General features: G+C 37.4%; 1 protein-coding gene across 2 annotated transcripts in view; it reads left to right on the plus strand.

Moving 5' to 3' along the window:
• zbtb20 (zinc finger and BTB domain containing 20) overlaps nucleotides 1–13,065 on the plus strand; it is a 54,483-nt gene extending 41,418 nt beyond the window's left edge. For both annotated transcript variants that reach the window (XM_014129337.3, XM_014129335.3), the window contains one exon: nucleotides 526–13,065. In XM_014129337.3, coding sequence (XP_013984812.1) covers nucleotides 526–1,055 — 530 coding nt within the window. In that variant the 3' untranslated portion in view covers nucleotides 1,056–13,065. The remainder of the gene's footprint in view (nucleotides 1–525) is intronic.
• The last annotated feature ends 3,014 nt before the right edge of the window (nucleotides 13,066–16,079 follow it).

Genomic DNA, 16,079 nt, shown 5'->3' on the forward strand with positions numbered 1-16,079 from the left:
TTAAAGTTGTATCAGTGGGTGGTTGGTGCATAAATATTAAAAGTAAAAAAATAGGGAAGACAACACCGAGCAGGATGTTGGAAGGGGTTCAAATTTGACCTGAATTCATAATTGAGCCATTTAAGAGCAGAATGAAAGAGCAGTGAATATTAAAAATGATATTGTTTTTGATTAGTTTTGAAAATATATTCAAACTGAGATACTGTTCATACACTGATAATATGTTAATGAGTAAGAGGGAAATATCGGTGCCTATTCAAATGTAACGAATCAGACACTGGAGGATGAGCGTGCCCATAAACAATGGCTGCTTGACAGTGAGTTCATGGACTGAGGTGTTGGGTTTACTGTTGTTTTGTGATGGGCACCGTCCTCGTTAATTAGCAAAAATCATGCAACATTCTCAAGGCAACATTCGAAGAATGGAGCTTCACTGTCAGTCAGTGTTCTTTGTTGTTTAGCAGGGTTTTGTTTTTTTCTGTCTCCTTTTTCCTCCTAATGACTGTGACTTCTTTGTACATCCAGGTGAGAAACCACATCAGTGCAGCATCTGCTGGCGCTCGTTCTCCCTGAAGGATTACCTAATCAAACACATGGTCACTCACACAGGGGTGCGTGCCTACCAGTGCAGCATCTGCAACAAACGCTTCACCCAAAAGAGCTCCCTCAACGTCCACATGCGGCTGCACCGTGGAGAGAAGTCCTATGAGTGCTACATCTGCAAGAAGAAGTTCTCTCACAAGACCCTGCTGGAGAGACACATGGCTCTGCACAGCACAGGGGGCGCCGTCACAGGGCTGTCTGGGGCAGCAGGCGCCGGTGGCCCCGTTTCCATTCCCATGCCCGTGCCCGAACCTGGCGCCGGCGTGGTGGCCCTCGCCATGCCCGTCGGCGGTGGCGCAGGAGTAGGGGGTGGGGTCGGACCAGGAGTGGGTGTGGCTGCGGAGGCAAGCTGCCAAGAAGGGACCACCTACGTGTGCTCCGTCTGCCCTGCCAAGTTCGACCAAATTGAGCACTTCAATGACCACATGCGAATGCATGTCTCCGATGGATAAGTACAAATAGATACACTTCTTTAAAAAATATTAAATGAAAAAGAAAAATGGCACTAGATTTTTTTTTATTTTGAGGCATGAAGAATAATCAGTATAGACACTGGCACATTAAGTTTCCCAGAAATGAGTTTTTTTTTGTTATTCTAAAAGAAAAACAAGATGGTGGCCTTAAGGCTTTGTAGTTTGATATTGATCCACTGGATGGATCCTTACTACAGGCCTCTAAATGTATGCTTTCCTAAAATACTGATTTATGTGTTGAACACTACCGAAAGGCCTATGAAAGAAACACACACACATACACAAATTCAAACTCACACACCTATATACAGTATAAATATATCTTTGTATGAGTGTATGTGTTAATCTGTGTATGTGTGTACTTGTGCGTGTGTATTTGTATGTGTGCGTGTGTGTGCGTGTGCAAACATTGCCATGGAATTTGGAACATGGTAAATGTAATCCCATATTGACCGTTTTGGACACTATTAGGAGTCCAAGCTTACTGTGGTATAATTTTCACAAAAAAATATAAAAAATCTGGCTTGGGCTAAAGATTCCCTCTAAAAAATATTGTTGGTCACAAGTTTGCCTTCTTCTGTAGGGTAAGAAAAGGAGAGTAATTAATTTGACACTGGGTTTTTATTTATTATTATTAAGGTATTGAGGGATTACAATACAGCTGTTGTGAAGGTACAAATTTATATTAATAATTGTACTGAGATGTAACTTCCTGTGAGTGGGTATAGAAATGGGTATTTAGTATATGTGTTATTGTCCATGCATTTTAATGGTTCAGGTTAAGTTTACAAAATTAGGGTTGTTGATAAGACAGTATTTGAGCAAAAATGTAATATTGTTAGGAGTTTATTTCATTTGCATACACTGCCACTAATATCTTAGAAGACTGTTAAGGCTATTAGACCTCTTCCATTTACAACATGTGACATAACAAAAGACTAAAGGTTCTTCTTGACTTAATGAGGTTATAAATGATTGTTTAGTTCTATGAAGAGGATTTGACATGTGCAGTTGTAGCAGGCTTGATTGAGTATGCCACCAGACTCATCGTGACTGCTGCTTCGCAATTTGCACCAGACTGTTATCAGCTGTAGATTACAACATGATTGGTCAATTTTACTATTAACGTTTAAATTAAGAAACTAAAATATATTATTTGATAATGGAATGGTTTACCAGGATAGTTGAAGACAGCTGTCAAATAGATTACCGGTAAATTGAGTGATTCTGTGAACTTGCATTGGACAAAAATATAATTGTATGTCCTAAATCTCTGTATATCCTGTTCCTATGGACATGACACAGCTATTTGAGCAGGTGGAGAAACTAAAATGCACTACTCCTGAAATGTTAGCTCCACCTGGTGGCCCAAATGGCATGTCACGTTCGGACATTTAATACAGACACCGAGACAGACGAGGCAAAAGAAACCACAATAACATATACCCTGGTCAATAATTACTTCATAATATAACACAACTTGCAGATGGACTTCCAAGACAATAAGATACATTCCTGATTTCACAGATACCTAGACACAGTGTGTACAGAATAGATTTGGGAGTAAGGCAAGGGGATGTCATTCAAGTGTAACGTCACTCAAAGGCTCTGCTCTGATATTTGGCTTACTGTTCATGCATTTTATCCAAAATAAGACAAACACGTCTGCCTGCAACTGCAATCTGAAGATTTTGCTCATTTCTTTGAGTAGACACACCTTTTTAGTTACCATGACGAGATAGTAACTTACCAGAATTACAGTACAGTCTGAAAACAATATGTTGTAGATAAAAACAAAGTGCTGCTTTGCACATTTTCTTCAAATGCCTGTGCTTAATATTTTATTGTTTTACTTAATAAATGAAATTCTATTATTTTCATTTGTTCATTTTTTAAAGGAAAACATCTTTCTTAAAAGCTTGATAAGAGGACTGCATTATTTTCTTGCATAGCCTATATGTTGCACTGCTTGAGCCGATAAGTGCACTACTGTTACCAGAGATGTTATAGTTTTAGAGAAAAATAATCATTTTTTATCTAATAATTTGTTGTAGAATGAACGTGTTAGAATAGCTTTATTCCATTTTACGATAAGGTCATTTTATGTTTCTTAGCTTTTGTTATCTCTTGTTATTATATCTATCTACTTGTACAAGCGTTTAGTTCTATTTAAATGTGATCCATCGTGTGAGCTTGTCTCTGTTTTCATCCTGTTAATGTATTCTTTTCAAGAGGTAATCCCCTTCAACAGCAGTCATCCCATTGCATACATTAGAACAGATGCTGAATTTTCATACAAAAGCATTCATGCCAAACGAAATCCCTCCCCAAAAAGAAAAAAATATTTTATAGTGTCCGTGGACATAAATGATGTGTTTTTTTAGAACAAGTTTCTTTAGGAATTACAGGGTGGGTGGGAGATTGTACGCAGCTATTATTTGCTATTTGTAAATTGTACACAAGTCTGCATCTCTTGTGTTTGTCTGTGTGAGTGTTTGTGTGTTGTATAATCAAACTGTTGGTGTCCCAAGTGGAGGTGTAATACCTGAACTGTAGGGCTTCCTTTGCAATATGCAGTGCAGGTACTGTGAGACGCAGCTTTAGCTAACCCTCTTGGGCTAATAAACACATTTGTTGTGCACATTTACAAAGACATCTATTGATCAAATATTGATAGTGGTAAATACATTGCCCCGAGTGGAAGAAGTGCATGGCATTTTGTGCCTAGTGCTTTAGTTAGCTTCAGCTGGTTGATATTTGGATAAGGCCTACCTAATAATACTCTTCTATCATCTTCACTGTATTCTATCTTTGTCTCTTTCAAATTGAAAACAAGGAAGTGATGAGGGCTATTAGTTAGTAATCAATCCCAGAGTTTCCTCATATCATCAGAGCGAGGGCCTTGTATTATGTTTCATAGAGTTTCCATCTGGTCACTGAAATAGCATGTGGTTGTCAAGTAAAGGGAACAATATATGTGACTTGTGACTGGGCCGCAGTTTGTTATCCTCTGCTGCAGAGGTCTCTATCGGGAACACAAGCCTAGAAATGCTTCTACTCTGTTGCTCCCATTGCTACTCTGAAAGACCAGGAACTGCATGGCTGCATACAAGGTTAATTGTGTCTGTAGTCTTAGAGGACTCTGTAGTCTCATGTTTGATGAGACAAAGTCCTTAACAGATGGTTACAGTATGTAAGGAACTGCTGAGATCTATTTTGATCACATGTTATTGCTCTGGCATACAGTTGTTGTTGGTGGTGGTAGTGGTAGTGGTGGTAGTGGTGGTGGTGGTGGTGGTAGAGGTAGTAGTGGTGGAGGTGGTGGTGGTGTTGCTTGTGGTGGTGGTGTTGTCTGCTCTATGGAATAATATAGAAATGGTCAACCAGCTAGGCAGAGCAGTACATTCATCAAGTTAGTCCCAGTAAACACAGTAAGAACCATGCACTGTGAACTAAGTCCAACCTTCAGTTTCAGAAACAGAATAATGAATGCTAAACAATTTAACCATCACTTATTTCTTATGAAACCAAGACCAGACTATAGTTGCTTCCAAATGTATTATCAGTGAGATAATCTAGCATTATTTTGACCACTCTCTTACAGTCAGCCTAAATGATATTTATGTAATAAATTAATCAAATGCACTATTGACTGTAGATGTTTTTCTAAAGTACATCATTTTCTCGTTGTCATAGGTTGTGAAAAAAGATAATAGCAAAGGAATAGTTTAATGTTGGTTTTGAGATATCTCGCGAGTGGATTTGGGCTATATAAATCATCCATATTATCACACAGCTCACGAGAAAGGTTCATTGGAAACATAACATAATCTTTGACAATACTGAGGTATAGGCCTGTTGGCTCTCCCCTGCCCATAGATGGTTGACCACACTTATACCTGTGTGTGACTTACAAGCAGACGTTTAGCATTAGTATCATCTTATGATACTATAAATTGACATGACATAAGAACTTTCCAGGATTTGTTTTCCGACAACGCCATGTTTTGTCGGCAGTCCCTCCCTGGCCGTTCTTGTCATATCTCTCTTTTGTTTGATTAACTTATTGTACCAGTGGCTGATGTCATTGTGTTCAATTAATAGTCAGTTAAAAAGTTGGGAAAACATGCAATGCAACCCTGAAATACGCCCCTGTCGTTGTTGTCCTTGGTTTATATACTATACAGTCAAGAAAGAATTTAGAATTTATGTTTGTAAGATTACTATAACATAATGTATTTTTCAGCTATACAATATATTCACAGGTATAGAATTACTTAGAATTAAGCCTACAGCTTTTCGTTTGGTGTTTTAACTGTCATGTTCTTATATTTCACGTTTTTACTTAAGTGTAGAGACACAGGATCAGTTTTGCAGTGTGTTTGAATCCTCTATGTGCTTGTGTGTTCCAGGGCTTTAATTTGCCTGTTTTTCTTGCAACCATTATGTACCAGTGCGTTTGTAAATAGTTTTTAGTTAGTGGACAAAGGATAGACAGCCATTCAGTAAGACATCATAGCTGGTCAGAAGCGCCTATCTTTTGTTTGGACATGAACCCTCTTTTCAAATGGGAGATACTATACGTTCAGTTGGAAAAAAAATTGGAAAATATAACAAATGTAGTGCTAAGACTAATGTGATGTGATCAGTTACTAGTATAGCTCTTGTGACTAAGCAGGCTTTTAGAGAAATACCCATGCTGTTTATCTTACAGCTCCCGATTTACTTTCCTTCAGTGTCCTCACATTCATTTTATTCACTCACCTAGAGTAGTAACACATAGTAACTCAGATAGAAACTAACAATTACCATGACAGTAAACCTGCTGGCATACATTATACAGATACAGTCCAACTACATAATATAAGTTGAATCTAAAGTATATATACACAGTTTTTTTAATCAAAATGTTCTTCATCAACAACTTTAACACATATAATGGAAAGCGTTTGAGATACAGACAGAACTGTAACTATAGGAATATGCTTTGAGGGATATAAGGAGTATGCTTAGCTATCAAGTGCCTATTTATACATTACTATACTAAATCTTCATAAAGTAGTTTTGCTCTCCTACCATACATTTTCCAAATATATACAGTAGCTATATACACATGATAATCTATACACAAATGATAACAATATTTATACTACTATAACAGCAATGTTGGTCACAGTCATAACACAGTGCATCCTAAGAAAGCCCTTTAAAATATCTTTATCCGCCTCAAATCTTCTATTTATATAAGATAGATTTGTTATTATTTCCTGCTGACATACTTAGTTTTGTAACTAGTACATAGGAGAAAACAGCGAAGATAAACAACTGGACTTCATTAACTGTAGTACAGGTTTGCTTTAAGGGGCCTAGCCATGAGGCATTCAACTAACTCTTCTTCATTAAAACAATGAGTAAGCATGTGTATTAATATGATATAGTAGCTAGTCCCTATCTTCATGTTTGCCATTACAAAAACACAACATTGTTTTGTTCGTCTAAAACTACAGGTGTGTGATCCGAAGGATTTTAAATAGTTTTGCGTAGTTTGCCCAGGTTTGTAAGCACACCGACATTGTCATGACTTCTGGCTTATCAGGACTAGCTATCATTCTTCTGCCACACTGAATGTCTATAATTACATTTGGGGGGCTTTTGCTGTTAAAAATAATATAAATAGTAGTCACTAAACCACTTATTTTCTTAGCTTTCGATTTTTGTTTTGATGCAAAATACCTACCACAATCAAATGTTGCCCTTAGACATAGCCTAGCTGTTCTATCAGAATACAGTGATTATGATCTCACATAAGACATGGCAGTCAGTTGAGCACATTCCTTGTGTTTGTTCTCTGGTAGTAGCTCATAATGATGGATAAAGTTTATACTATTGTCTTTGTGCTGGTCGGAATGTTTCAGACCTAGCAATCAATGATGCTACTCGGTCCCTGCAGCTAGCTACACGTGTGCGCTATGTTACTGTACTTGATCAGTGACATCAGTGCAGTGCTATATTTGCTTCAGCTACTGCAGCCTACAACACCACAGCAATATCAGTTAGAAAGTGCAATCAAGTTTTACTTGAAGAGTACCAAGCATTTTGTCTGAGTGCTAGCTGTGATTAAAAGTGTCCTTGTAAACAAGAATCAGATCGCTACCCCGCTTCTTCAGCAGTCTTGTCATAATCTATCGTTGTATGAGAGTGTTACTCTACAATATGATTTGGAATCAATATTCACCAATTGTGTGTCTATCTACCTTGAATTGATAAGGAAAGTTAGTGTCATAAATTATTAGGACCCAATACCCGAAGCATATCTGAAATATGCACATTCCTGTAATGTCCAGAACATTCCTGTACCTAGTCTGGCCTCACTCTACGAGATTATGTTGTCGATTATTTCAGACTGTAACAAATGATGTGACCCCAATAGCCTTACCAGGACAACAGATCAATGACTTCCTTTTCATTACTTTCTGTTCTGCTGGTTATTTTGTCATGTGACATTTTCTCCTCTAAGTTCAACGTTTAGTTGAATCTCCACAATAATCATCCTCACATTTATGTTTATTGTAGTGTCACTGGCTTGCTAAACTGTATATGATTGCAGATCCGTCTCAGAAAAGCACTGCTCAGCATCTCTGGCATTGATGGTCCCATCATTGGATTTTTTTTAGCTTCTAACCATAGTGCAGAATATGCCCCTGCATAAAGGAAAATGGCCTGCTTGCTACCATGGTGTGTTCTTCTGGAACATGGTGTGTCCTTCTACCTATCGGATTGTGTTTCATATGCAATATATCTCAAACTCTCCCTTAAATGTTGTCTCTTAGTTACGGAGAATACTGAGTCATCCAGAAGGTGCTGAATAAAAGAGCCTCAACAGTAGCTTGCTTAGCACCTTGAATAATTGTCTTGGGGCTTTCAGCAGGTCTCTTGCACTTCTCACATGTCCAAAAGATAATTTATGTCTATGGTGAGACTAAGCAACATGCACTGCACTGTATTACCCATATGTTTTTCTACGTTTGTCTCTCTTTTACCTAATAGGTTTGGTGAACATATTTCTGCCCACTTTCTGCCGTGTTCCACACATACTTGTGGTCTCAATCAGCATGCAATCATATATAATTAGTTTGGACATGCAGAGCTTCCATTACAATACGTTGCTTGGTGTTGTTAAAGGTGCCGGTGGAAGTAATGATTTGTTGTGATATGGAACCAAACCATCAGGGGGCTGTTGAACATGTTGGATGACATATGCTTGTTTCTGTAAACACCAAAGAATGATAAGAATATCACAGTGTCTGAATTTAAAGCAGAAAGAACATTATCTGTTGTGTAAGGATAACAAAGACTACCAAGATGTAAGTTCCTAAAAATGTGTATTTGTTAAAATCTGGCAAGATAGCTAAAATGATATTTTCTTTGATACTCAAGACAGGATGCTTGTGAAAATGCTTTTCTGCGTTTTGTCCTCTGATCACTATTGGTAGACTGTAGTTTAATTGTTGTGTTAATGTGCCTACTGTAGACCAAAATAGCTTTTCTAAAGAAATTCAGCAAAATATAAAAAGAAACCTGACCCGTAGTAGTTGTTGTAGAACTATAGCATGTTATAACATGAATAAGATTGTAAATGTTGCATTGTTCCTCTGCTTAAAATTAATACTCAATATCCATGAGTTCTTTTTTCTACACACACTTAGCAAATTGATTTAGGCCTTTCCAATACACATTTGATTTTGTTTGATTGATCCGTTTATCTTTGTTTAATCCGTTTGTCTGTTATTCCAGTTTTCAGTAATTGATTTCTTCCTGCCGTATTGTTGATTTCAAAGCTTTTATTCTCTGATAAACTAAATGCACTGGATTAGTGGAGAACTGATACTAAATTAACATGCCATGCACAATTTATCTATTTGTCTGACTAATATTCTAAAGACATCTGTCTCAAAATGTTATTCAAACATATAGTGGAAGATCCATACCGAATTTAGACTGTTTTTTCAAACTTTGAGGTGGACCAAAATATTAGTTGCTTTTGCACATACTTGTTTTGCAATGTGTTGATGCCATTGAGTAAAAGAGTAGAAAGATTAAACTTGCCGCTGCCCATAACAACCGAACCAAGCAACACAAAGAGGCCTAAATCTGATTTAAGGGCAAATGTTTTATCCCACAATACGATATTATAACATTTTGATGGCTTACCTAGAGCCTGCTACAGATACATTAGCCCCAGAGAGCATTAAACCCAAAAGCCAGCTGACATTTGATGAATAATTAAGGCATAAACAACAAAACAGTGTAAAGATATTACTATTAATTGAGTTGTATTAACATCTTTGATGAGTTGGACCAAATTTCTTATCAGTTGGTAGCATACAGTACATGATGTTGATTACTACATGATATATTTGTTGTAATATGAATTGTTCATATCAAAGAAAAATGTAACCCGTTGGAAAATTTGTATTAGTAAAATGTCACTTATTGTGGAGGTATGACATAATTTGAAAGTTTTTTTTCAAGCTGGATGTTTGAAATATGATTAGTTATTTGGGCTATGCTTCTTTAGTGTGGTAGTTGCATAAAGTCAGTGTCTACATTGGACATTGTAAGATCCACTCAGTGATGAATCAGAAAGTCAGTATGCTCCCACAGTACATGTGTAGATTTATGTTACAGAAAGCTTAGGTTTTTAATCAGATATTCAAGCTTTTTCCTGCCATATCTTAAAGCTGTTTATTTAAGAAATGTACCTGCAGTGAAAAATAAGTTGCACTTACATATATATATATATATATATATATATATATATATATATATATATATATATATATATATGTTGTGTGTGTGTGTGTGTGTGTGTGTGTGTGTGTGTGTGTGTGTGTGTGTGTGTGTGTGTATGAACATGTATTTAATTAAGAATCTTTTGTTAGGTTTTGTTGCCTGCTTTGGCTTGTGATTTCTTTATCTTCCTGATGAAATACTCCTTATATATTAGAATAATAAACTTGGCAGAAGTGGAGCTGTTGTAGTAAAGGTAGTTAACATCACAAATAAGCAACCCTGATTTATATGCTGCAGTAATGTTGTTTTTTCAGTTTGTTTTCTTTTATGTGTGCTCCAAGTTGGTTGGTATTTTTATTACTGTTATGAAACAACGTTGTTTGAAATGTATGACTGCTGTTTTGAAATAGGTGATGAGTTTTTTATGTATGTAGGTAGGCTACAAGGACGTTTCATACTTTGACTTGTCAAACACTGGACTGGAGTGAGTTTTCCAACATTTCCAAGTTGAGAGCTATTATATGAGAGACATTATCCGACTGCACAGAATACAGCCTTATCGCACCCATTACCTGACAGACAGAGAGGGTCCAACCTGCTAGAGAAGGAATAGTGACTTCTCTGATTGGAAATGATATTTCCACCATTTAATCGATGGTGCTGAAATATATTAAGGTGCTGAAATATATCTGCCAAAATGTTGCATTTGTCAGGCTTATAAAATCTGGCCATCATAATTATACAATAACAATTTCAAAATTCCCTATTCTAACAAAATAAGTAAATGCTAAAATATCAAAAGGGATACCACTTAATAGCAATTCATTAATCAAAAGAAACCACTCGGTATATGTTGTCTTACTATGTCAATCAAACATATAGATTGAACCCTGTAGTGACCTTAATGTCAAAGTCTTTTTTTAGAGCCAACTACCACTTATCAAACCAGAAAAGAGATTTGCACTAAACATATTTTGGTCTTCGTTGATGGAAAGCAATATGACACAGAACAATTGACACATTCTTCAAGCCACAGTATCTGAAATAAGAGAGCTGTCTGTGCACAGGGGTAATGCTGTGTAAAAGGTGATATTTGAAAAGTTTGTTGGGAAAAAAAATTGTGTAAAGGTACAGAATGGAAACTTGTCTTTGAGACGCACATTATGAACTTGGACACGCACACATTGTTGTTTAGAGTTGACATATTTGACCAATCAGAAGTGTCCGAGTCTGAGGTGCATAGTTTCCTCTTGTGATTGTGTTGGAGAAAATGAAACGGCTCTTACTAGCCCTAAATGAGGGACAGGAAGGAGAGGAGAGTTACAACATATCCCATAAACATGCAATCATTGTAAAATGTCCTCATCAAAAAGATAACTGAACAAAAGGTAAAAAAGGTTTATGTTATGTAGACACATTTATTTTTCAAAGGATTCCAACATAAGACATTAAACTTCCTCCATGTTAAAACATACAGTTTTCTTCACTGATTTAGTCATTTTTGTTTTAAAACACTCATATGATCTGTAAAGATTCAAGGTCAGTTCAAAGTTCATTAGGAAATTATTGATTAAAAATAGTTGTGAAAAAAAGACTACAACATTTGTGAAGTAAAACACTGATGGATGGGAAATGCAACTTTCCTTGTCAATTGTAACATCAGTTTAGCCATCCAAAGAGTCAAAGTCCACCCACATATATTGTAATTCATAATTATCCATAAGAAAATAGACAGCAAGAGTAGTGGGGTGAAATATTGTTGAAGCCTAAATGTTCTTTATTGATCATTTTAAATCATCAATCATTTATGATAGCAATCATGATAACTATGATTTTTGGTATCTGGAAATATTAGCTTTCCTGTTATTAGGCCTACCGTTTTGTGGTGTTGCAGTTTGTCTAAATAGGTTGCGTGTTAGAGGAAGCATAAGTATGTGCCTTCTTGTAATCTCCTTGGTGAGCTTGTTATTATTGAGAAGCTTAAGCCAGCCAATTGTGTTTGCACTAAAACCAAATTGCTTTTGTGATGTAGGCTATTTAAAGCAAGCTTGTTTTGCGTCACTTTAACCGTACAGTATGCATGAGGGTGAAATTGGTAAGTGATAGGGCTAGAGCTCCCATCTGTTGAACTAGTGCAGCTTAGGGAATCCCCTGAACATATCAGCTTTGTACTGCGTTCAGTTTTTGATTCCATCTCATTCATTACTCTTCTAAATTATCACAGACACATGTTCCACAGTAAATCGTCTCTGTGGAATATCCACACTCTAAAAGATAAGTAAATAACATAAGAAATAAAATACAGCTCTCCTTTTAAAAATTTTTTTCATATGCCACAGCTGAACAGCTGCATTACTGTAGTAAGAGATATTCAACCATTCTCTCAACCCATGGAGATGCATGATTACAAGAGGTCGCCTCGAGACTTGGTCAACTTTATTTTTATGTTTTTTGAAAGTTTCTATTTCTAAGTTATTTTTGTTTGTTTAAATCTAAGAGAAAGACCTACAGTACATGCTTTGAGTCTTACAAATGCACCTTATTCATGTCAGTCTGAGTGGAAAAGACTGGCTATGTAATATCTCTGGTTTATCACCTTACTACACAGCATGTTTTCACTTATGCCAGTTTTGCTATTCTTCCGTGCATATGATTTCCAAAATAAACCTTATATATTTTGTGAAAATGTTTAAAGGGATGTGCCAAAGTTTGGAGGCGATCTCCCAAGTTTTTATGCTAATTATTTGTTCTTTCTTCCTCCTTCAGTTATCACAATGGTATGTCAAACCTTTCCTATCAATGTGTGAAAGCAAGTTATTTCAGCAAACAGTATCATTACCTGCCATTTTACAGTAAGCCCTGTATTTCACGTATATTTACCAGTGATGTGTATTTGTTATTATAAAGAAAAATAGCCGTAAAGCTTCATTATGTTACATAATATTGTGACTTTTTTCGAAAAACTGTGAAGACTTATCTTGCATATACTTTATACAGAAGTATTAAGCCTTAATACAAAAGACTAAAAAAAGTGAGGAAGAATAAACTGATTGTTGCTAAGTAAGGATGATTTTTTGTAAATGTTACCAGCACTTTTTTTGTAATTTTCACTCTGAGGTATTGTACAAGTTCACGCTGTTTGTGAAGTTTGATTATGAAGGAATAAAAACTAGTACTTTCCTGTACTTCACAGAAAGTAATGTTGTGTTTTTATTTCATTAAAGGATTTGCTTAGTGGACCAGCCATATGTTGCTACCTGATGCTTCAATAATTCAAAGGTCCATACTACATTAAAGCCACTGATTTCCAAAAAATTTCAACTAGTGAAATGTACTCTTTGATGGTCAGCCTATGCAGAGTGTGGTTTTGATCATGTTAAAAAAAAAAATCCACAGACCATAGAAGTTCAAATCTTTAGTTCAAGAAAAAATAAACATTTTATGATTCAAGACATTAGTTATTGTTGATTGCATTATCATACCTTCTAGTTGGCTATATATAACTGTTCAGGAAACTATATACCTCTCCAGAATTAAATGATGGAATTAATTCAAAGCCATCACATGGCTGTATACATTGTTTTACCACACAAACTATGTACAAAAAGACATGAAAACAACCCAACTATTATATTTATCCTCACTATATGAGCCACATTACAACTGGGTATGTTTATTTATTTTTTTCTCCACAATTTCGTGGTATCCAATTGGTAGTTACAGTCTTGTCTCATTGCTGCAACTCCGTACGGACTCGGGGAGGCGAAGACACTGCCCAACCAAGCCACACTGCTTCTTGACACAATGCCCGCTTAACCCAGAAGCCAGCCACACCAATGTGTCGGGAGGAAACACAGTCCAACTGGCGACCGTGTCAGTGTGCATGCGCCCGGCCCGCCACAGGAGTCACTAGAGCGTGATGGGACAAGGACATCCCTGCCGGCCAAACCCTCCCCTAACCTGGACGACACAGGGCCAATAGTGTGCCGCCCCATGGGTCTCCCAGTCGCGGCTGGCTGCGACAGCCCAGGATCAAACCCAGATCTGTAGTGACGCCTCTAGCACTGCGACGCAGTACCTTAGATCAATGCGCCACTTGGGAGGAAATCACATTATATGTACCTTAGCTTTGATTGGACTGATCATGTCAACATCATACTTTCAAAATCTTAGCTAGCAAGCTAGACAAGCAGTCATCATCATGAATCATGTTGACAATCTACTGGCAAATCGTTTTCAAACCTTGTCATATAAAGAGGACATTATAGATAAAACGTATCTGTGCTCATCGCCCATTGGACACAAACGTTACACAACAAGTTGGAAATCGCAAATTCAACAATGAGTGGTTTGGAAGGAATCAGTGGCTAACTCCGAGTGTTGCAAAGCAATCACTAGCCTGCTATTCAGTGTTGTGGGAGTGTGGTCCAAGTCTGGGTTTATTGGTCTCTTTTCCAAGCTTAAAAGGATAAACATTCAACACCATGGGCCAGAAAAGTTTGAATACATTGGCCATGCAGTCAATCCAGCATGACTTCAGTGAGTTCAAGACAACTGGGAACTGTGAAAAAAACTAGCTCCGACTTGGAAAATACGTTTTGAACGGTCATCCAACTCAGAATTCCAAGTCGGGAACTCGGGCCTCTTTCTAGAGCTCCGACCTGAAGATCACTGACATCATGATTCGACCTTGTGTTTTTCCTAGTTCCCACTTGTCTTGAAAACACCATAAATTCAGATAATGCCAGACTTTGATGACAAAATTTGCCCACAAGGACTTCCGTGCCACCTTTCTGTTCAAGTGAGTACAGCACAACAAGGTGAGTCCAAAAATGTATTTTATGCTACTGCATAAATTATGTAATATGCCAGGGAGATATGTATACTGTAACTAAGAAATTAATACTAAGTGTATGTTCTGTAGTAAACTGTTAGTAGCCCATGTGCCTCACCCTAATAATTTGTTCCCTTTCCCCCTCATAACTTAGCCTACTGTTCTGACTTGGTGGTGCACATTTTGCCTATAGCCTGTTTTAGAGAAATGTAATCATCGAATATTGTAAGAGCTTTCATTGTCTGCTTATATGCCCCCTTTATTTATCCTACGGTTCTGACTTGGTGTACAGGGAGAATACTGTAAGAATTGCCCATGTTCTGAATTCTGTCACTGTACATTTCAAAAGTTTTGAACAAATAGCTATAACTACGTCCATCCCAGCTTGCTCATTAATGTCTTCATCGAAATGATGGATTGCCTCTTATGCGCTCGTCGTCCTCTTATGCCATAGTTTGTACATCTCAATTGTCAGTAGAAACCACATTTGTTTAGGCAAGTCAGCCATATCAGCTATGTTTTTTAAAAAGGCAGTAAATGAAGCTATATGAACTGTTTCGCTGCCAGACAAGGCTCCGCTGATAGCAAGGTGTAGCAGTGGTAAGGATTCACTCCATTGTGCTGAAAAGAAAGCTCTGCTGTTGGGATAGCTTTATGTAGGCCCTAACAGTTTGTGGGCACCGTTTGTCACCGTATAGTGCAATTAATGTATTGTTTAGTGTTGTGTAGTGGCTTTGCTGGCATGCATCTTAATTTTTTGTTGTTGTTGAGTTTGCCCCACCAAGATTGACATGCTAAAATCGCTACTGGTGGTAAGTAGGATAGAGTTCAGGGAAAAACTTGTGGGAATTCGTGTTCCAGAAGAAGATAAGTCATTAATTATGAACTACTACTACCGAGTGGCGCAGCGGTCTAAGGCACTGCATCTCAGTGCTGGAGGTGTCACTACAGACCCTGGTTCAATCCCGGGCTGTATCACAACTGGCTGTGATCGGTAGTCCCATACGGCACACAATTGGCCCAGTGTCGTCTGGGTTAAGGGAGGGTTTGGCCAGGGTAGGCCGTCATTGTAAAATAAAAATTTGTTCTTAACTGACTTGCCTCGTTTAAAAAAAAACTGAACTGGATGGTCATGATTAGAGCCTGGCATTATTCTTCGGGTCATGGGTAACTGCATAAATGGAGTGTGTCTGTCTGTAAGTGGCCGTGTCAACAAAAGTGGGAGGATCAAGAGAAGTGGGTGTATGGAAAGCGAATCAGCTAATTGGGCAGATTTGTTGTCACTCAAGACCGTTTTGCGTGGCTGATTGGTCTGCATGACTAGTCGATTGTTGAAAACTATCATTTTTAGCTAAGCCTAACCTTAACCTACCACC

Source organism: Salmo salar, chromosome 11 (genome assembly GCF_965601325.2).
Source record: "Salmo salar chromosome 11, fSalSal1, whole genome shotgun sequence".
In the NCBI taxonomy this organism is placed as follows: domain Eukaryota; kingdom Metazoa; phylum Chordata; class Actinopteri; order Salmoniformes; family Salmonidae; genus Salmo; species Salmo salar.